This window comes from Halichoerus grypus, chromosome 7, assembly GCF_964656455.1.
Source record: "Halichoerus grypus chromosome 7, mHalGry1.hap1.1, whole genome shotgun sequence".
In the NCBI taxonomy this organism is placed as follows: Eukaryota; Metazoa; Chordata; class Mammalia; order Carnivora; family Phocidae; genus Halichoerus; species Halichoerus grypus.
In genome coordinates, this window is record NC_135718.1 from 140709287 (window position 1) to 140732610 (window position 23324).

The 23324-nt window shown below is 37.8% G+C and overlaps 1 protein-coding gene across 1 annotated transcript in view; it reads right to left on the reverse strand.

Moving 5' to 3' along the window:
- Positions 1–23324, reverse strand: part of USH2A (usherin) — a 687474-nt gene that overhangs the window by 386531 nt on the left and 277619 nt on the right. Inside the window, exons 26-29 of the mRNA XM_078078672.1 lie at positions 21365–21638; positions 16444–16647; positions 16236–16316; positions 13450–13644 (exon numbers count right to left, since the gene is read on the reverse strand). Of these exons, the coding sequence (XP_077934798.1) occupies positions 13450–13644; positions 16236–16316; positions 16444–16647; positions 21365–21638 (754 nt within the window). The remainder of the gene's footprint in view (positions 1–13449; positions 13645–16235; positions 16317–16443; positions 16648–21364; positions 21639–23324) is intronic.

Genomic DNA, 23324 nt, shown 5'->3' on the forward strand with positions numbered 1-23324 from the left:
CTCCTTGAACGCAAGGACATGTCCTTTTCCTTCTTCACTTGTCCTGTTCTCCAGCAGCTCTTACAACGGTTTACCAAAGTTGGCACTTGATGCCTGACCAAAAAATGAAGACTTTTCCATCTGCTTCGTGCCACTCTGCTGTCTCCCTCACTATAAGAGACCCCCCAGTCCCATTCTACCCTCTCCAGGGAGTCAGCAAAGTAACAGACATTGTTTCCTTTGACCGATGACGATGATTTCCAACACCTTCTTTCCTTTGCTCTAGCCTCAAGTTTCAAAGGAGCCAAAGAGAAATCTTAGTAATTGGAGGCAGCCCGACTACCTAAGAGAAAATCATTGTGGAGCTGACACCAGCTGTGCAAGCTTTTGAGCCTCTAATAGAACTCTGTGCGCTGAGAGGCAGGAAGACAACAGAAGAGCCAGCTGTGAAATTTTGAAATTTTATGATTAACTCTTCTGACTAAATGCAGACAAGTATAAATGCTCTGCCCGGAAACTGAGCCTGAGACACAGAGCAAAATGGCATCCTTTTTAAAGCCAAACACATTTCGGAGAAGAAAAAAGAAGCCCGTTTCTATTTACATACTTGAGCAGACTCCTCCTCCCTCCCCCACCCCACCCCCAGCTGCCAACCTAGGTGCTTGGCCGGCATCCACTGTAATCTGTTCTCCTTCATTATGTTAATCTGTGGGCGGAAAGATTTCTGTCATCTTCGAATCGCTTGTACAGCAATGGTAAACACCTTGGCCTGTCTGTAATTGGACAGGTGTCTGCATTGATGTCACCCAGCTTTTAATTCAATTAAAGAACTGGCTGCTCTGCTCTCATTACCCACTCATTTCTGTTGCACTTTTAGTCTGGCAGTGAGATCTGCACACAGCAACTGCGTACCCCGAGACCAAAGTCTGGGGTCCCCTCACAAGATCATGCACAATATTTCAAATGGACTCGAACCATCCAAGAGTATTTTCGTGTTAGCAAAGGCATTTGAAATAATATGCACACTCCCTCTTTCCCTGACTCTCTCTGTCTCCCTCCCTCTCTCCCTCTCTCCCTCCCTCTCTCTCTCTTTAAATTGTCTATTATCTAAACAGTGTCTTCTACCTACTAACCAGTAATTAGGAGCAGTCCAGCAAACAGAGAAGCTGTTTCTAGCTGCTTCTCCCCAGGGTGTCTCTTCATCTCAAGAGAACTCATCAGAGTACAATGCTCTTATTTATTTGCTGGCATTTCACATTTGGATCAAGAAAGTGAGGGTGGGCAAGAGCAAGGCATTTATTAAGAGGGCCATCTGGTAAGGGATACCACACAGGCAGGGCTGTTACTGCTACCTGGAGACATAATGGAAGAACCCACCTTTTAAAAGAAAACCAGCCAGAGGAAGGAAAGCAGAAGAGAGGGAGACATTTCTGGTGTCAGATTCGGCTGCGGTGCTGATAAATTCTAATGTTTTAAGTATACATCCCAGAATAAGTTTTGAGCTGCAAACCAATCCAGTGGATGGATTAAAGAGAGTTAATCAATCCAACATGCCATGCTTTCTGCCCACTTAAAGGAACCTCTGAAAATAAATTAAAGTTCTAACACAGACATTTTGACACAGTGACCCCATGAAACTGAATAATGACATTTGTTAAATATGGATGAAAATTTAATGGTCTAACAGAGATCTGGAAACACACCCAGGATGCTTCTCCTCTGGTTCTTAATAGCCTAGGAAGGTGGCAATTTGTTGTTGTTGCGTTTTTTGGTAATATTTTAAATGAGACTAAGGATCTCTAATATTTAGAAAATGAAAGTCAATTTTCATTTTAACCAAAAAGTGGAAGAGTAAACACCCTTACCCTAAACCTATGGTTATCCTTTAAAAACTCGAAAATTAATTTTTTTGCATTTAATTTTTTTCAAAGGGTCTTTCTGATCTTGGTTAAAACTTCTAGTTGGGATTACAGAAAGTCATATACCTTGGATCAAAAAACTAAACAGATTTTGATGCTTACAAAGAGGAAAAAAATTTTTATTCTTTTATTTTCTTTATAAAATATAGGGTCTAATCCCAGTCTTTGAGAATGGTTTAAACAGGGATTTTAATTGACCTCAAAGTGTTACCCAATTAAGATTCTCTCAGCAGGCTTACATCTAACTTCAAATTTTTAATCAATGCTTTCGTGGTAAGAACTATAGTTTCTGTCATTTTCATTCTAATTCTACATTAGGTTTGAAGCCATCCACTCATGTTAACTCTTCATCTAACCTCAGGGGCCGACACTGGAATCTTTAGGACTCTGAGAAAATACTGGACTCGAATAAGTGGGGAGGGGGGCAAGGAGACAGTGGGAAAAGAAAAGAAAGAAATGAAAGTCATCCCTTACTGATGGGAGTCCCAGGTCCCCTGCAGAGGGCCTCCCATACTATTATCCCTTGTATAGGCGGGGCTGCTATAGGGCAGAGTGTAGAAGGTATCACTCAAGTCCAACAGCAGAGCTGAGATTAGAACCTACATCTTCTGTCTCCAAAATTATCGTTCTTGCTATTCAACCTAAATCCTCATTCGACAAGAAGAAAAACGATGGGTTGAAATAATGTCACTACAAAGAATAGCATACTTTTTATAGCAAATTATTTAAAATTACACCTTAAAATTTGTTAAAAGATTCAAATTTATTACTAAATCCTACTGTGTTTAAACAGAAAGTAGCATACTTATCCCCCACAATGAGCAAGTGTGTATGTCTATAATATTCCCTTATAAAAACTGATTCATAAGAAATCCTGTATCAGTGCATGTGTGTATGCGTGTGCTTTTGAGTACAACATTGGACATGGATATATATTTATACGCACACACATATATAAAGTTTTTGATTAGTCCCAAATGCAATACACATATAAATGGCCAGAAGTTAGAAAACAGAAAATTTGGGGGCGACTATTCTTTTCCTTTATCAAATCTGATTGGCAACCTTAAAGTATTTCTATCAACTGCTATAGTATTATAAACCTGCCTAGTTGATTATCAATAGGCAGCAAAATTTATATGTCACCATCATTTTTAACCACGGTACAACATGTTCCCAAAAAGAAATCCGCACCCTGCACTGCAGAGTCCTACTGCATAAAAGAAAATGAGTAACTTGTAAAGAGGTCTATCTGAGGATTTCACAATATTCAAGTAGTTCAGGCACATTATGTATTCAGGAGAGTGAGACAAAGCTATTAACTCATCAACACTGCATTACCTAATGAAATTCTTCTACATTAGCTAAGCAGGAACATTACATCATTTCTATTTTTACTATTTATGTCATAGGCCATATTTTTGTCTTGTGCATTTTTTCAGACCATTTCTTCCAAGCTTTACATTTAAAGAAATAGTTCGTAATAAACTACAAATGTAGAATAGTAATTTATGAGGTACCATAAAAATGGCAAAGACTTCCTCAAAATTCATCTTTTAATAATACTATCAAGATGATTTTTTAAAATTTACTTCTGAAGTTTGCTTGCTGTGGCAGAGACCACGAAGGACCCTCCTAGGATAGATACTCCTTTTCTTTCAGAGTACAATACAACGAAAGCTGGACAAGTGGCCATTTTGAATAAGGACACCATTTCTCAGCAGCTAACTACAGCCATGTGATGATGAACTTAGTTCACAGACTTTTTAAATTCAGAGTCAAGTTCATTGTCACATGACTATACCTAGTACACACATATGTATGTAGAGAAATGACTTCTGAAGTATGTCTTTGAAGTGAATGTGCATGGAAACCAGACTGGATGGCTGAAGCTCATGCAGCCGTCTTGGACCATGAGGCAGTAGTCCCCTCCCTAGGATGGCATAGCAAAAAGATGGACGTGTATTGGTCCCTGGCACTGTGAACATCCCACCCCTACATTGATAACTGTGAACATCTATTACCAGGAAAAAGAAAAACTTAATCTTGTCTAAGTCATTGTTATTTGGATCCTTTCAGTGAAATTAAATAAAAATGAAAACTCATCTCTATTGTCTTTCCCCTGTAAAACTTTGATTTTTAAAAAATATAATATTCTACTTTAGAGACCATATCTTCATGGTATAAAAGCAGATTGCTTGTTATGTGTATTTTACCACAATAAAAATATATTAGGAAAGAAACACAATAAAAGCAGGTTGTAAAGTTAGGATCTAGCACTAGCTTGGAACAGAGTAGATAATGCTTTTGTGTCTAATAAATGAATATCTTCAGCTCTGTGTAATTATCAGCATTATAGCAATATAAGTTTCCATTATTTTTAATTGCAAATTATAGCACTTGAGTTCCAGTATGAGGTATAAGTTTGGGAACTAATTTTTATATTCTGTTTACCCTACCAACATTTTTTTTCCATGGGGAATATGTATATTAAGTTACAAATATATGTTTAACTTGTGATAATTCTGTATATTATTTCCTAAAATTAGAAAACTATAGCACTGATGAGACTTCAGTAAGAACCACTAGTTCAATACTCAACTCAGCAGGATATAACAATATTAACATTTCATTAACTACAGAGGTGATAGCAGAAAGCTGCATCTGTTCATTTGTCTAGTTCTTCATCACTTGAGAAAAGTGTATTGATCGTCTACCTTGAGCAAGGTACTGAACAAGACTTAAAATAAACATAAAATATGATACCTGACTTCTGGAGCTTATTGTCTAATGAAGAAATAACATGCTTGCACAAAGAGCACCCATAGACAGTTTTAACAACTGTGAAGTAAGAATTCCCCACTGAATAGAAAAAGAAACATTGAAGTTTGTTTTATAAGACTTTATTTTATTTAATTATTTAATGAAGAGAGAGAGAGAGAGAGAGAAAGAGAGAGAGCGCATGAGAGCGCACAAGCAGGGGGAGTGGCAGAGGGAGAAGCAGGCTCCCCTGGGCTCCATCCCAGGACCCTGGGATTATGACCTGAGCCGAAGACAGAAGCTTAACCAACTGAGCCACCCAGGCGCCCCTGAAGTTTTTATTATAGTCGTTTCTCTGCAGATTTCTCAGATGAGAATAACAATGAGTTTTACTTTTTTGTCAATGACTGGGATCCTAAAATTATTTGTACATTCTTCCCAGATAACAGATATTGGCAATTTCAGGATTAGATAGCATCCTTTGCCTGTGACATTATTTTGAAAGGTTTTTTTTTTTTTCACATGTAGTTAAATGTTTATAACTTAAATACATGCAGATGAGATTCTACTACAAGGTTACAATTATATTTCACATGCTAAACTGCACTGGGATCTTTTTTCACTAAATCCAGTGGGCATCCTGAAATTTAGAACTTGTTGTTTATTTGTTTTCCTATTTCTTATATAAATATTGAGCTCCCTGACTTTCTACTGGACACATGGGGTGGGGGGTGCTAGGGTTGGCCTTGTTAGAAACCCAGAATCTCACACCCATCTCCGTATCAACTGAATCAGAGTCTGGATTTTACCAAGATCTCTAGTAATTCTCATTTATTTTCCTTGGGTGACTTTCAGAAGCACTGCCCTTAAGGGTCAGAGACCCTACTAACACTGCCTCTATTTCTCCACTTGCCCTTAGCATTATTCTGCCTGCAAAGCTAGTGCAGTTGGAACAAGGGCCCAGGAGAAAACAAAACAGGGATAAATTCAAGCCCAGCTGGTGAAAAATGATACCTTCTCACCTGACCATTCTCCTTGTCCTGTGTTCTTTAATATGTGATCCATGGACCTTCTTCAAGAGAATCACCTGGAACACTCAGTCAAATGCAGATTTACAAACCTTAGCTCAAATATACAGACTCTTGTGTGGGAGACCCAAGAATCTGTATTTTATAAGCAATCCAGGAATCCCTTTATGACCAATAGAGTTGAGAATCACCCATTAGTACTATCAGGCTACAGAAGAGAAAGAAAACCACGAGGCAGATCTTCAGCATGCAACCCAATTTCTTTAAGTAGAAGATTAGAGTCTATTGTATATGAGGACTGAACCAATTTTAGTGACAAAAACTGTAATATTAGTTGCATTATAAATTAAAAGGTCTTTCATTTATTTTTCTACATAAATTTAGATTTATTTGGGTAATCTAAAAGATTATGATCAGTTCTTCTGCTAAACTACAGTGAACAATAAATATCATTAATTATGATTATTTATTATTGTGAAGAAGGAATATATAACTCCTAGGCTTTAGCTCAGTGCAATGCAACAATGAAATTGAGAAAATATTTTTTTGTGTATCAGTTATAGCCCTAGCACTATGCCAAATGCTGTACTAATTATGCAGATAAGTTTATATGTTTAATACCTTAAGGGGAAAAAAAGAAAAAAAAATATTGTATATGTGCAGATTCTTGAATCCACTTATTCTTGACATAATTTCAAATCAAATTGTGAAGTCATTTTCTGAGGAGCCCTTGGTTTGAAGGGAAATGCCAGGACTGTCTCTCTGGGAAGCAACTTCGCATCTTAACAGGGCTGGAGGGAAAATCAGCAAAAGCTACCAGAGTTAATTGGAGCCCTTTGCAACAAGTCTAAAGATACACTGGAGTGGTAACTGCAGGGCTTTCTACCCTGAGGCTCCAGCTGAGGAAATGAACTTTCAAGAACTCCCTGCTCTGAACCCTGGCCTTCAGAGGGCACAGAATCCAGACCCTGTAGCCCAAAGGGGCCCATTTGCTCCTGAGTAGGGCTGTTAACCCTTGGACTCTTCACTGCTACTGGGATTTATCTCATTTAATCCTTTGGTAGCCAAATTCATGAATGGTAAATATTCTGTCCCACTATTCTATTCCTCTGGTGCTCTTAGTTAATACTCATTTTTTCCCATTTTGCTTTCTGCATTTTGTGTGACCATAATTTCCCACCTCTTCCCAATACTCAGGCACTTAATTTTTGTTGTGCTATGATTTTCCTTTGCTAATTTTATATACTTAATTTTAATATTTTATCATTTTTATATAGACGTTTATCTTTTTTTGTCCTACATTTTCAAGTTTCAGTTGGGAGGTGAAAGTTGCCATAAGCATTTCTGGATAAAACTGAGACTTGATCATGGTGTCAAACTCCTGCCTTTCACAGTGTTTCCCAATGCTAGCTGTACAAGAGAATTATCTGCAGACATTAAAGATATCAATACCCAGGCTGCATTCTCAACCAAAAAATCAGAATCTTTGCGGTGGAGCCTGGGCATCAGTATTTTTTTAAAGCTTCCTAGGTAGCTCAGTGTGCACCCACAGTGGAGAACCACAGTCTTACAAGAATACCAATGAAATGAAAAATTATTTAGAAATACCTGGAAGGACACCAGGCAAAAACAAATGGACTACTGGAAGGAGAGCCCAGGGCAAACCCCACCCCCAGCGGGGTACAGAATGCCTACAGGTTCTCAGCCTCCTTCACCAAATACTGGGGAGAAAGGTGTTGAGATTTACATATTGCCATGAGGCTATTGCAATTTTACCTCAGTTGACCTAGCATAATCCCAGTGAAGGTTTTTGTTAACAGAAACTAAGTCCCTAGTAAGGTGATTTGAAAATGATTTAATTTTCCTGAGCAAACACTCAGTCTGAAGCTAAATTTAGGGATGGGGCCAGTGAACTGTGGATGTGGGAGTTGGGGGTACATTTAGCTGTGGATGTGGGAGTTGGGGGTGCATTTAGCCAACAGGAAGAACATCTGTGACTCAAAAGGAAGAAGACAGCATAGAACTCCAAGTATAGACTATTATGCTCTGGGGAAGACTGAATTCAGGAAACCTATAAAATTTTTAACTCTTCAGTTTCATACTACTAATAAGATCTAAAAGAACTTGGAGTCCATGAAGGCAGAGATGGAAGGCCAGTGGTAAATGACAGGGATGAAAACTGAGAAAACTGAGAGGTAGGCAGAAATCCAGGTGAGCTGGATGAGAGGAGAACAAATGCAGATCATAGAAAAGATGGAGATAGAAAAATTTAAAAATCACCTTAGAAGGTTCAAAGAGCAGAATCAATAATGAAAAATCAGAAAACGAAAAGGGAAACAATTACAAAGTCATAACCTAGAATTCAGAGACCAAGGAGTATAAAGATAAGGATTAATTTGTTGAACATTCACTATGTGCCTGTTTCTGAGCAAAATATTCTATAGAGGCAATTCATTTTTTTTTATCTTCACAACAATTCCATAACATAAAAGTTTATAGGTGAGGAAACTCTGATACAGGGATATGTTTTTTAATCTGCCTGGGATCATACAGCTAACAAGTGACATAGCTGGAATTTGACCCTAGATTGATCTGACTTTACAAGCTGTGTTCTGGGCAGCAGAAATAGACAGGATTAAAAACTGCTATTTCTTACCAGAAGTAATAATCACATATACAACAGCAAACTTCCCAAGCCAAAGAAGGACCCATGTCTGAAGAATAAAAGAGCTTGCTATATAACAGAAAGAAATATATGAAAAGACACCAACGCATTTTACTATAACTTAATCAGTAAAGAATCTTACGTGAACCAATAAAGCTAAATTACCTTGTGCATCCAGCACCAGCATTGTCTCAGCCAAAGAAATACCACTTTAACAACCAAAAGTAAACATTACAATCTCACCAAAGTCACTTCAGAAATGCTAAAGGGCGATTAATTTAAGATCAATCGCAAAACTGGTCATGATCTACTTTACTTACATTCCTCTCTCAATACCTTGTTATCTCAACCAAATGACAAAACAGCTGCCACTATCCAATTTCCACACCCCTCGTGTCTCCACCAAATCCAGCTCTCTGACTCTACTTCCTTACCCCTACCTCACTTTCTGGTATTCTTTTCTCTTTACCGTTAAATGCTCTATAATCTTTAAGATTACTTCCTACATACATCCTTGTCTGTCTACTTCACAATTGTGAACAGCAGATATACCCTTAGAACCCTTTGAGAGAAAAGAGTTAAAGAATTCATAGTCCACACAGGAAAGAACAAAAAATAAAAGAATTGTTTTAAAAAGTATTAAAAAACAATAACAAAACTGGAAAGCATGAAATATGATGGCAGAAATAAGAGCAATTGTATGAATTATAAAAATAAATGTGAATGAGCTAAACTCCCAATTCAATTTCAAGTTAAATATAAAACTAAATCAAACTAGATTCTATTTATAGAGATATAACTAAAACAATGTGACTTTGAACATTAAAATATAAATAATGAATGTAAAGTAGTAAGAAAAAGGAAAAGACAAAGAAAAAGCATGTTTCCAGAAGAGAAATTAACAAAATTGCATTGATAGTTGAGACTTTTTCTTAGTTTTTTACAGAATGAGTATATAAAAATAAATAATAATTGGTCAGTGGTTCTCTAATTTTATTTTCTCTGTACACCGTTCACATGATTGACATGCCCTATAGCAAGATCCAATAATATATTGTACTGGTTTTCAGTCTGAGGGGGTTATTTTCCTCTGACTATCCTTCAGAATCTTAGGAGAGGCTGGTATAATTTGTAAAACCTCTCTGTTCCCAGTTTCTGATATGATTTTACTTCAAATTTAGAATTACTAATTCAGAAAATATGCGTTATATATTATCAATATGGCATATTTAATATAAACAAATATTAGTCTACCCTGAAAGGAGAGTATGGATTTTTTTTCAAATTACCCACAGAAAATTAACAAAAAAATTTAAAAATATTATATTAACTATAGAAAATTTTTTTAAATAAAATGCAAATAAAAAATAAAAGAAAAATGAGCAATGATGAGGGTTGCAACACATAAGGCAAACATAAGTATAATATTCTTCATATGTAAAGAGATATTTTAAATCAAGAGGAAAATGTGAGTCTTCCAATAGAAAAATTGACCATGAAACTTTCTAGGAATGTCATAAAAGAAGTACAAATGGCCAGTAAACACTGAAAATACTTAATGTCTCTAGTAATCGAATAAACCAAATTAAAACCATATTCTGATATATTTTGAAAAATTGCAAAGTTTTTTTTTAAACTCTAAAAAAACTTGTTCAACTAGGATGAAATGAAATGTACACTCTTGCATTGTGCTTACTCATGTAAGTATATTTTGTACAGCCTTTTTGGCATATATTTGGCAGTATACAAATAACTATCCTTTGTTAAGAAATTATTATATGTTAAGCATTGTGCTACCCACTTTAAAAATATCTGATAGCTAATACTTATACAGTGTAATCCATGTGTCAAGAAGTACTGTTCTGTGTGCTTTACATATATATAGATTCATTTGATCCTGACAGTTATTCTATAAAGTAGGGAGTTATTTCATTCCCATTGATTTATAGGGAATCAGAAGCACACAGGTATTAACTGATTTGTACAAGTTTACATAGCTAAAAAGCATTATAGCTAGAATATCATAATACTTAATATTTTTAATATTCTTCCAAGGTAAATATTATTCTCTCATTTCATAGGTTAAGACATTAAAGAAAGGTCCAGAAGGACACATAACTTCCCCAAAGTTCAGGGAGGTTAGGTAGCCGAGTTTGTACCAATGTCTGCTTGACTTCAACTTGCAAGAATGTATAATGTCTTAAGAGCCTTTGACCCAGTTGTTCCATTTTGAGATATCTATGTTACCATTACTGTCAGGAATTCCCTCAAAGATTTACATATGGACTTAAAAAAAATTGTATTAATTATAAAAGCAAAAGTTGGAAGCCCAGAAAATGAGGAGACTGAGACAAAATGAGATTTGGAGAGAAGTAATGGAAAACAACTGAAGGATTCTGAGGAGAGGGACATGATGTCTGGTTGCTTTGTGGGATGGACTTACGGTGGGTGGGGTTAGTGGGAAAGAATAGGATTGCAGTTGTCCAGGTAAGAGATTGTAGTGGTTTGGCTTAGACAGTAGATAAGGGGAGAGATAGATGAATTTAACACATAGTTTGGAAAATCAGTCAAAAAACATGGATAAGAGGCATGAAGAGAGTATGAAAAGTTGAGAAAAATTCTCAAGCTTGGTTAACTGGGTGTCTGGAGGTGACATTTATTGATACTGGGTTTGCAGGAAGAGTAGGAGTTCAGGTTTGGATATGGTCATTTCAGAGATTATGAGGCATCTGTTAGGAATGTCCATCTTTCCAAATGCCTGTTGAATGCACACATTTGGAGATCCAGGTGGGATGTGGACTGAGGAGTCAGTACCATCTTTTTGGTATTTGATGCTGTGGGAATTGATGAGGTTCCTGGAACAGGACTGTAGAAAAACAGAAAGAGAGTGAAAGATTCCAGGTCTAAACCCAGAGGTTCTCCAAAATGTAGAGTTGAATTTCAGAAGGAGTAAGGAAAGGACACTGAATAAAGGGGCTGAGAACTGGGAGGTAAACAGAAGAGTCATTGAGGCAAAGAAATACTTCAAGAAATGGTGAGAAATCTACTATGTAGAATGTTGTTGAGCAGTCCAGACCAGGATTGCAAAGTGTTCTTTAGAAAGGTAAATATGGAAGTTGTTGGTGTCCTTAGCAAGGCAAGTGTGCAGAAGCCCCATAAAGTGAAGAACCGGGGACAACAACCATTAATACTTCTTGCTAGAAGCAAGTTTGGAAAGAGGAGAGAGGGGGCCATAGTTGGAAAGGAATTTAGATAAGGGAAGATTTTTAATAATTGGCTTAAGTCTGTTTATGTTTAACAATGGGAGTTGATCAAGTCTGAATGATCCTGGGAAGAATCCATCTGGGCAATGGTTCTCCAGCTTTGGCATGCTTCAGTATCAGATGAGGAGGACTTATTAAAACAAGGATTGCTGAGCTCTGCCTCCAGAGTTGCTGATTCAGCACGTGTGGGTGGGCTGGAGAATTTGCATTAATAACAGGGTCTCAGGTGATGCTGTTGATGCTGGTCCTGGGGCCACAGCTTGTGAACTACGATTGTGGAGAGAGGTAAAAATATGATTGGGAGGGAGAGAAGAGCTACCAGTCACATCTCTGAAAAGGCAGGAAGAGTTGGGGTCCAAAGGACTTTTGAAGATTTTATTTTTTATAAGATAAGGAAAGCCTTGTAAAAACAAGGAAAAGTAAAGAGAAAAGTAAAAAATGAAGGTAATAATGATGGCAAATGCTTATAATGTACCAAAAAGAATTTTAAATGTTTTAGCAAACATTAAAGCATTTAACCCCTAATAACAACCCTATCGCTCAGAAAAGTGCAATTAATATATATGTTTGCTAGTAATAGTAACAGAAATCCTATAGGATAGATTCTGTTTCTTCTCGGGTGTCTAGGAAGATCTAATACATAAGACCATCGGTTGAGTTGGAAGAGGAGAAGTTAGCATTTAGACGGTTTTGAAAAATCTAAAATATTGAATGAGGAGGATAGAAGAAGGAGCTTATTACAGAAATGTAGTAGGGTTGACATCATTACTGAGTGCCCATTTGAAAATGAGGACTGAGAAATTGTAGTGACAAACTGCTCGGGTTTTTTTTTTGTTTTTTTTCTCCAGCCCGCATAGCTTTAATGTGCAGCCCAGGCAAAGGCAAACCATGGGCTTCATCGAGTTGGGTTTCATAAGGTGGGTAAAATAGGGAAGAAGGAACTGGAAGATGTGAAATTTTGTTCAGTTGGTTTTAGACTTGTGTGGTAGTTTTAAGGGATCTAAAGAAGGAAGTAAAGGCTAGATGGGGTTGACCAATAGATATTGAAAGATAATAAAGGCTACTCTATAATGCATATAATTTTTCAAGTTATAAAATTCTTTACAGGAAAATTTTTTTCTATCAAATTCATTGATGCATTTTACTTTTTTTTTTTTTTTTGGTCAAAGGCTTAAATCTGGCTTTCCATTTAAATGTGCTTTAACATCTCAGGAAGCTGGAAACTGCTGCCTTATTATACACGCATGCATTTGACTATGGGCACGCGTGCGATGTACGAGCACGGTGCCCTGCAGACGTTCTGCACGGCTGGCATGGTGCCCTGTGAGAAATTGATTCACTGGTTTGCCAGTCAAACTGCTGGTGCTCTCATACTCCTCTACCTTGACATAATTAGGTTTAATCAACAATTTTCCAATAAATAATGGTGCTGTGAACTTGGGCTAGTCCCAAAGAGTACATTTTTGCATGGTGAAACAGGTAAGCTGGTCCTGTAAGTATACATAGGACCCCTACAGGAGGTGTATGGAGTGTTTAAGGGCTAGAGTCACCTGTGATCTTATCTTTTGGGGAGGAGAGGGTATCAACCTTGTGAGGAAGCTATCCATAAGAGCCCTAATGAATTATAGAATCCATAAGAGCCCTAACATTATAGAATTATCCTCTTCATCCTAGGTAGATATAAGCTTCCATCTCATTAGATGGTTCTTGCTGTTTTTAATCGGGCAAAATATATGAATAGCCCATTTTGGGGGTGGGGGGACCCTTGAAGAATGTTTTTATTTAAAATCAAAGCAGAATATTAAAAAATCTACTCCTTAAGGAAGTACCTTTACCTGTGAGGGTGCTGGTATTGACAAGCTCAGAACTGACAGAGGGCATGCGCGGTGAATGGGGGGCATCCTCACTGTAGGCCCGCAGAACATACTTCTCAATTACACCTCTCACCACCACGGGTTCATCCCAGGTCACCTCCATGCTATATCCGTTTATGCTGCGGACTCTTGAGGGAGTTGGCACACTTTGTGGAGCTGTGAAAGAATAAAAGGAGAAAACAGGGAAAATGGCCGTTCTCAGAAGACTATTGCCCCAATTCTTCACTTTTAATGGCCACAGTAAATCAGACTCAACCATTAGCATAAATACAATTTATTAGAGTTGTAACTTTTCAGCATTGATTTAATATGACTGCACATCTTGAGCCATTCAGTTTAAGCGATATTTCAAAACCATCAAAACTCCATCGACATAATGTTCTTTCAAGTCTAGTCCAGGTTTTCCAAAAACATTTAATGTACCAGACATGTTTTAAACATCACTCATAAAGAAGGAGGTGGATGGTAGGCAGATAACAGGTTCAAACAATATAATGATGTACCCCTTTGAAGCAAGATAATTAGACTGTTATTATACATAGTGGTTTGACACTTTTATATCTTCAGTGTATTAGCCAAAAAATATCACAAATGTGATTGTCTTGCACTTGAACGTCTGATCTAATTTTCCAAATTCAATTGTTTTTCAAATTAATTTTGAAAAAGCAAAGTTCTACCAGATATGATATACAGGATACATTCCTAATTGCATTTTTGGGGGTAGAGGAACTGGTGCCCTTGAGATTACACAAAATCACTTTCAGAGATATTTCCTTCAGAGTATCTCAGAAACAATAACACAAAATGAGGAAGTTGGAAGGAGCCGCAAAACCTCACTCACAAGCCGCGTCCCCTAATTTTAAAAATCCATAACCTTTAACTATTTATTAGAGATTTCTACAGTTCTGATCAGTAACAACTTCATCACAGCCGACTGCTCTGGGAACACTGATAAAAACCCAAGAAACTCCATGGCAGGATGATGGATGAGAGGCTGCTCTCTCTGCCCGCGGACTCCTGAGCCCCGTCGATGGAGGATCACTCTGGTTTTCCCACATCAAATATCCTCTTTCTCTGACTTTACTGTTCAGACCAATATAATAGGGCAGCTTCAAGGGAAACAATGCGAACATAGAGGGTGGGGAGAAGCACAGAGGCAGAGAACCACTGTCTGTGCTGTTAAAACACCATGGGCACCTACGGAAAACCCACAGGCCACACAATCAAGATGCGAGCAAAGGGACAACGGGAGTGATGTTGATTTTATTAGTTCTGAAATGTGGTACAGGGCAAAGTACAGTGCTGTCTAACAGATGGCCTTCTCATAAGGGACAGAGCAAAACTGACTCAAAAATAATTAAATAGTGCAATTATTCTCCAACCCTTGGGAGCATGTAGCTGCTCAGTGTTGTGGTCAGATTGTAAATATGAATTTATGGCATAAGACTTTGTGGTCAGATCATTGCTATAAATTCAGAGCTCTATTTGCATACTTTCTTGGTGATACTCAAAATGGGGCCTATTAAGCTATGTAAGCAATGCACTTTCTAGACACCTATTTACACTGCTGACTGAGACGGAAAGCAGGCTTTAGAGTGTATTTGTTAATAAAGTAGAGGAGGCTAAATAGGGACAGAGGATACACCAGTAACAAATGAATATTTTATATCATAGCTTTCTCCAAGCTCTGAAGTTGGAAAGGATTTTAAGAGATCTTTCGGCTCATTGTCTTGCCTATAAATAGATGACCATTTAAATCATCCTGGAAAAGTGTCAGGTTTTCCTCTTCTGGAAAATCTATAGGCAAAGAGCTTTGAAAATTATTCTTAGTAGCCCATCTCAGTATTTATTTATCTTACATCAAGAAGATGTCTCAAAAGTTGTCTGTGTTAGTAGCCCCTGGTTAATGAGAGAATATCTTGGTGAAAAACACACCTTTAGACAAACTCTGACTTGTTATGGATAAACTTCCTTCGAGAGACATACATGGCAGTCTTATGAAATGTATTTGACTCCCTGACCGTTTGACCCCAAATGGTAAAAAGCTACTGATTCACAAAATTTTTCATGATGAATGTCTTCTTGCGATGGTATCACGTGAAAAGATGCTGTGGTCACTGTGAGAAGTCCAGAGCATTTATAAATTGGCTGTCTGAGATTCAATCTAATGCATTCTATCTCCTGGTGCTTTTCCCCTTCAACTGAAGAAATTTAGACCAATCAGCAATTTCTATCCTGGGAGAGTCATTCGAAGATCCTAATAGTCACCACCATGGCAAACATCTGCCACGATGTGATAAAAGACACATCTGCTTCCGACCAGGGTACAGGTTTCAGATGTGCCCCCTGTGGCAGGGAGGCAAGAGGGTGCCGCCCTGCCCAATGGTAATCAGTCCTGACGTTAGCTTCCTGGGTTCTATGCAGTGTGTACAAGTTTCCTGTCCTTAGATACATTACAGGCCTATCAAATCCTTAAGACAACTTGAACCTCCTTCCCCCTGCATTTGAAGAGGAAAGAATCAAGCCTGAGTGACCACTTACTAAATAAATGAGGAATCAAAACACCGACCTCCTCAGCATTTTAGCCATTGACATTCGCAAACCAACGCATGCCCTGTCCTAAGATTACAAACCCACTACTTGCTTCAGGGTAATACAGTCTTCTCTTTTTCTTACACGTACAGACATGTACGCACAGACATGTGCATGCGTGTGCACGTATCCACTTTAAGAGAAATACTATTTACCTGCTCCTGTTGAACGGCCCCGGCTCCAATCACTGTATACAGAACCTCCTTCGTGTGAGGCAATCACTCGATACAGGTATTCTTAAATGGAAATAAGAAGCAGAAAGATTAAAATATTCCTCATATAGACTAGCAGTGGGCTGGCAGGGAGGGAAGAGGCGACAAGTGGGAGACATGTAACATTTAATTTAGAGCACCTCCACAGTACCTGTAAAAGGCTGCAGACCACTCTCGTAAACACTCCGCTCTTTTCCCCGGTAAACCAGGATGAAGTCATTTCCCCTGCAGTTAACCACGCTGTCAGTTGATAGGCATCCATCCAGATTGACTCTGACAGCACTGCTGGACACAGATGCCAAGTTACCGACAGCACCCCGTGCAAATTTAACATCCTTCATGCAACCACCGAAACCTAGCAAATAGTAAGGGATTAATATCACATAAAAGGCTGGAGTCGTTAATTACCAATCATTTCTGTCCTCGGCAGTACTACGTTTTGATGAGGTGTGGGGGTTGCTGTGGAGACAATATTTAAACTTTTGAGTCTCAGTTGGGAAATCCTTCATGCCTTCTTCTGCTTTTTACCAGGCTAAGTTGTCACGAGGAGGTATCAGATTTATGTTATCTTGAAAAAATATATAAGGTGATCATTATAATTCAGCTGGATTATATGCAATTGAAAGTATTTATTATACTTCTTTAGGCCCACATTTTCTCATTCTGTTTATTCTTATGAAACAAAATGTACGCAATTAGACCTTATGGTAGAGGGGTAGCCACATGTCCCTCAATTCTGGAAAATTCAGTCACCTATGTAAGTCATTGTTTTAGTGCTAAAAATAAGATTTGGAGGAGTACAATTATTCAACAAGCTCACTGAGGGAAAAACACCCTTTGAGGATTATTGTGCAAGATAGCAGGAGGGAGAATGTAGTCTCAAAATAGACTGGAATCCTGAGATAGTGACATGAACTCGGTTAGAATCATTTCAGAGTTATAGAACTAAGTCCCAGTTAAATCAGCATACAGAGGAACTATTACTATGCGCCATCATTTTCACTGAGTTCCATAATTTTGACTCTACACAATGGTCACCAGTTTTATGTTCACAGTAGTATGAGAGGGAGCAAATTCAGCTCTGGTGATGGCAACACCCGGAGGTTTTTCAGAACGTGTATTCTACCCAGTTGACTTTAGAACGACCACAGTGCAGTGGAGTTCTGGGAAGTTTACCAGGGAATGTGGAAGAAATGGATGAGGAGTATGCACTGCTCTTTTGTTAGAGGGCCAGAGGGCATCCAGTCAGCCAGGAAGCAGCCGTGGCTCTGAATTACATGCTATTTTGTGTAAACAGAGATCAACTCAATGAGGGTTGGCAGCACTCTGCCCAGAACACTGCACAAAATTGTCAAAGAAGAGACAGACTGAGTTTGAGCTAGTGCACACACACGCTCTTTCTGAACAAAATACCGTCAAGTTTGAAAGGCCCCAAACACATGCTTCGCTCTTTTCAAGATTAAAGCACATCAGCAGGAAGAGAAAATAAAACATAATGCAATGCCTAACAGTAAAATAAGCTAATAGTAACAATGACCATATTGTTCTCTTCAGCATTTATATGATGTTTTATTATGTCTTCTAACATATTAAGTTGCAGCCTAGTTCCTTTTAAAATGTCTTTGCTCGTATTCACGTTCCCTCAGGCCCGACTGATCAATACTGCTCATCTATCTTGAACACACAGTAGACACTCAATAAGTTGGCTGAGTTGAAATAAAAGCAATGAAGCTCAATATAAAAGCATCTGCTTGAAAATTCAGAAGTTAAGAATTCTGATTTCTTTTCCAGCAGTAATTTTCCGATGGCTTGGAGTTCAGTTACCTAACTTCTCTGTACCCCACTTTCCCTAACAACAAAATGCAAACAGTGAAAATGTAGCTTGGGCAAACACCTGAGTGCTGTTACAAGGAAAGTTCCATTATTGTTCAAAGGGCACAGAGCTTCAGCTGTGCAAGATGGAAAGAGTTCCGGAGATGGAAGGTGATGATGATTGCACAGCAAAATATACTTAATGCCACTGAACTACACTTAATGGCTAAGATGGTAAATTTTATGTATATTTTACTACAATTTTAAGAATTAAAAATAAAAAAAGAAATGTCTTAAAAATTAATTCACGGGATGGAATTTTAAATTTGGGAAAGGCCACAGAGGTAGTCTGCCTTCATTCTGGAGATAAAGAAAAAGGTCCAGAGAGTCATCGGATAAGGTTTCTAAATATTATTCCTCCTTAGGAAGTGGTACTCCGGCCTCAGGCCTTGGAGGTGAAGAATCCTGAGCTCTAGTGTGTGGTCCTCACTGTGCTATCTTAAAGCAGACAGAGAGTTTTGTCAAATCAAGTCACCATTCTTCCAACTCTGCACCACCAGAATGATTTCCACCAGAAATACTCTTCAATTACCTTCAAAATTTGAATGGGGTGTTAGGATAGGAAGAGGGGAAAGGGCCTATCTGTGGGAAAAATGGAGATGCCTCCTTTGCTTGCTTTTGAGAATCAAAAATGACTCCCCACTCCCAGGCCTCTGAATAAATAAAAGGTGGCCCAGAATTCTAAGTTGACAAATCAGAAAGACAGTAGCCTTTCTGGTGGAGGCAGCCCAACATGGGGGCACTGGCTGGTAGGAAGGCTGGCTTCCAGCCCCTACTCCTGCCTTCTCCCCACAGGGCTTGGGTCAGAGCATAATCTGTGATCCCATGAGCCACAGCCCCATCGCCCCCAACCTGCAGGTAAGTGATAGTCTCAAGTGGTAGTTCTAAGGTAAATGCCCATGATCTGAGGTGACACATCTTCAGCAAATTAGGTTGCCAGCATTTCCAAACTACAGAGGATAGCTAATTTGCATTTGATTCAAAGGAAGATTACAACATTAATGGATATGAAAAAAATAGCACTAATATGACCACAAAGTAAAGCCTCTGGAAAAAGGTGCTAATTAAGAAGCACAGAACATTTTTAAGACCATTTGAGAGTGGATTGAAAAAAATTACAATAAGTGAACATGACTAATTTTAATTGCATATTACTACATACAGGCAGCAGCCCCATATGGTGACTACTCTCCTGATCACTGTATAAAACGTGAAGTTACCTATATAGATTAGTATCATTCAAAGCATCTGAGTCAGAATCTTAGGGAATAGGGTCATAAAATCTGAATTTTTAATAACCTTTCCAGGAGATTCTAATGTATCTTGAATAGTAATAATAATGACAGCTCATTTTATTGAGTTCTTACTATGTTCCCAAAACTATACTTCAATATTTTATCAGTGGCTTGAGAACCACTGATATGTATGATACCACAATGATAAAAATTTAGTATTACCCATAAATAAAATATCTTTCAGTATCATAGACTTAGTCAAAGGGCAGATTGAATTATCCTCATTGGGTTTATGTTGATGTGTTAAACTTCTATCATGATCGTCTTATAATTACAGTTAAAATTTGGCTAAAGCCAAGTCTCTATGCCCATCATAGTAATGGGTTTTTGTGTACTTTCCAAAGTATAATTGCACATATGCAGGGGATTTTTTCCTAGATGTAAGTAGGATCAAGTAATCTTGCTCATACAAAGGGTTTTCAAGTTCTTTCTAACCTCAGAAACCTGAAAACCCGGAGAAGCCCTTATACGAATGTAATATTTTTAGCTGCTGTTACATCTTAAGTGCCTTGAAAATGTCATTACTGTCTTACACCCCAGATATTCATTAACTCCTTACTAGGACCCTTCTAAAAGTCTCCTTAGAGCTTGCCATATATTTTCTATTCAAAGGCATTTAAATCTTTATGTACTTACCAAATAGGCAAAGACTGCTTCATGGAAATTTTAACCATTCGCGGTACATAGATTTTGAAATATGTAGAGAACATTTTCTAGATGGGAGCATGCTTAGTCACAAACTAAGTTTCAGAAACTAAAGTTTCTGTGCTTTCCCCAATTTGTAGAAAAGGCACACTGGCCAACTCCCCTTAAAAGAAAACACTTGCTTATAATAAGGAGAGTGGATTTTGACACCAGGCTGCCTGAGACAGAAAGGCTTGCTCTCTGCTTACTGGCCACGTGACCTTGGGCAGGTTACTTTGCTCTTCAGTTTCCTCATCTGTAAAATGGGGATTTAAATAATAATACTGAACACAGGGGCTTGTTATGGAGAGCTGACCCACTTATTCTCATGTAAACCTTTCAGAACAATGAATTCCGCACACAGCATACATTCAGCTACTGTTAGCCTTTTTGAATTAATTTCTCTGATTATGTTCAAATTTATTATATGAGTTAAACGCTTGCTTTAGTTATAAGTCATGCACTCATGCACTTTTTATTTCATTTGTGGTTATTAATAATAAATGAAATATAGATTTTTCACCAGTATGTTTATTTATTTTTTTTTTTTTTTAAAGATTTTATTTATTTATTTGAGAGAGAGAGAATGAGAGACAGAGAGCATGAGAGGGAGGAGGGTCAGAGGGAGAAGCAGACTCCCTGCCGAGCAGGGAGCCCAATGCGGGACTCGATCCTGGGACTCCAGGATCATGACCTGAGCCGAAGGCAGTCGCTTAACCAACTGAGCCACCCAGGCGCCCTCACCAGTATGTTTAAAAGTCAATTAAACCCACCCTTTCATGTGCTTTGCTATAGGATAGCTCCATGGAAATGCAGAGACAATTAGCAGTTATATCAGAAAAAAATCCCAGTGAATTTAATGCCATTTTTCTTAGTTGTGCACACCAACCTAATTTATGTTTTTCATCTGTGAATACAGATAATGATCAGTATCTGGAAGAACCAGAAAACACATGAAGAAATACATACATAAATTACATTTGCTGAAGACAAGTTAAAATAAGTATATTGATTATAAGTAGGCATGAGGGCATAGTCTTAAGGGCAACATACCAAACTATTTGAAGAAACATTATGATTTTTTTTTTAGAGCTTCCAAAAAGGGGTAGGTAGGTATTGCTTCCAAACTGACTCTGTTGCTATATCTTAAAACACAAAACCACTAAAACCCGGTAGGACCAGAGCTGTATTTATTTGGGGATTTCTCCAGATGGACTTTACCTTGTTCCAAACTCAGGTCTTTATAAGAGTCCTGCAGCTCCTGTGGGGTTCCTCCCACATAGACGGGGGAATTCACCATCAGTGGCTGGGCTCTGGACTGTGACACACGTTCTGTCAGTTCATTCATGCTTGCTGATATGATGGAACCTTTCTTTTTAATAATCACTTTATTCCACTTTCCATCACAATAGGACAGCCCGAGCCTTAGATCCACTTGTGTGAAGGAAAGACTGGTATTTAACCGGAAGCTCAATATTCCACTCTTCAGTTCCATCTGTATTTCACATTAAAAAAGAAAATAGGTATATAAAAAGGCTGCAGAATGGCAGTTTGGGAGAAAGCAGAAGGTCAATTTCTTGAAGAAAAGCAACAAATTTCCCTGAAAGCACTCTATAAAAATGTTCCACTTTATTCTAAGCGGGACTGGAGTAACATATAATGGAGTACTTTGCAACCTTATAACTGACATGAAGAATGTTGTATTGAGTCAAACAAATTCATACCCAGTAATGATTATACAGTGTGATACAACATAATGTAGGCAAAAACTTTATTTATTTTTTTGTGTGCAACACAGGTAAAAGATTAAACTCTGGCATAAGTGACTGAATGACTGAAGAGAATAGTTTGAACTATAACTCTATTTTTACTTGAGTTTTTAGAAAATGAGAAAATACTACTTCATATATCAATTTAATTTGGGGGAAAAATATGACAAGACAATAAGAAAATGAAATGTCAAGCCTGATTAAGCTTATTTTAACTGGTTGGTGAACTCAATTTCAAATTTGTAAGATGGATTTTGATTCAATATTTCAGTTTTATTATTCTAAATCTCTAACTAACGTAATTGCTTCTATGTGTATTCTTTTAGATTGAGGTGTCATTTTCTAATACAAATATATTTCACCCAAATTTTCATGGTAAAGGAAATGCCTCCATATGTTTCCCTTCAAAATGTTACATGACAATTATTTTATCTACTATGTTTTTATTTTGTTAGAACTCAAACCAGCAAAAATAGGATACTTAAAAATTTGAGATCAATCATGGCAAATGAAATTAAGTAATTCCAGATAAAAATTATTACTTTTTCTATGTAAATATCATTTTTTGTGAAGTACATTGGATAAGCAGTCATGTATCTACTCATTCAATAAATATTGAGTCCCCCACTATGTTCCATGTATCTGCTGCTATAAGATAAAAACTGTTCCCAAGAATCACACCACCCAACAGCAGAGGCAAACATCTGGGGTAATACCATAACCGAGAGAATAATTGGGTGCAATGGCAACAAAGAAAGGATATATATTTTGTTCCCTCAGAACTGGGAAAGGTTGAAATTATGACTTTTAGAAGTATGTAAGGTTCATGGAGAATCCTTCAACACAGAGAGATGAACACATTCAGCGGCATGGGGACATGTACGAGCTAATTAGGTTTAGAAAAAAAGACTAAATTATGGTGGGAGGAGTTAGAAAGAGTCCCACTAGGTATGTAGAAGCAAGGTTTTGGAGGATTTTGAGTGATACGGAAAACGTACATCTTTCTCTTGTCTGTCTGACACCAAAGACTATATTCTTTCCACTATTATCTTGTGCTGAAAGTTTACCCTACCAGTCCTAGGAAGTTCATACTGGAAATGAAAGCTGCACTGTAACTGGAGAAACCTATTAGGGAATCACTATGGTTGTGAGAAAAATTATGAGAACCATTGAAATACAGGTAACAATGGTGAAGACAGTGAAAACTCAGACAAAAAGGTATTTTTAAAAGCAATTCAGCTTGTAAAACCTCAGCAGGACCTGGCAAATAGCTGAATGTGTTAGATGAATGAAAAGGAAGTCAAGGATACCCATGCTCTTTCTTGCATGGGTGTGTTTTACCACCATCACAATATGGAAAGCATTAGGGAAGAAAGACTTGATATTATCATTGTCAGTGAAGAATGAGGCCA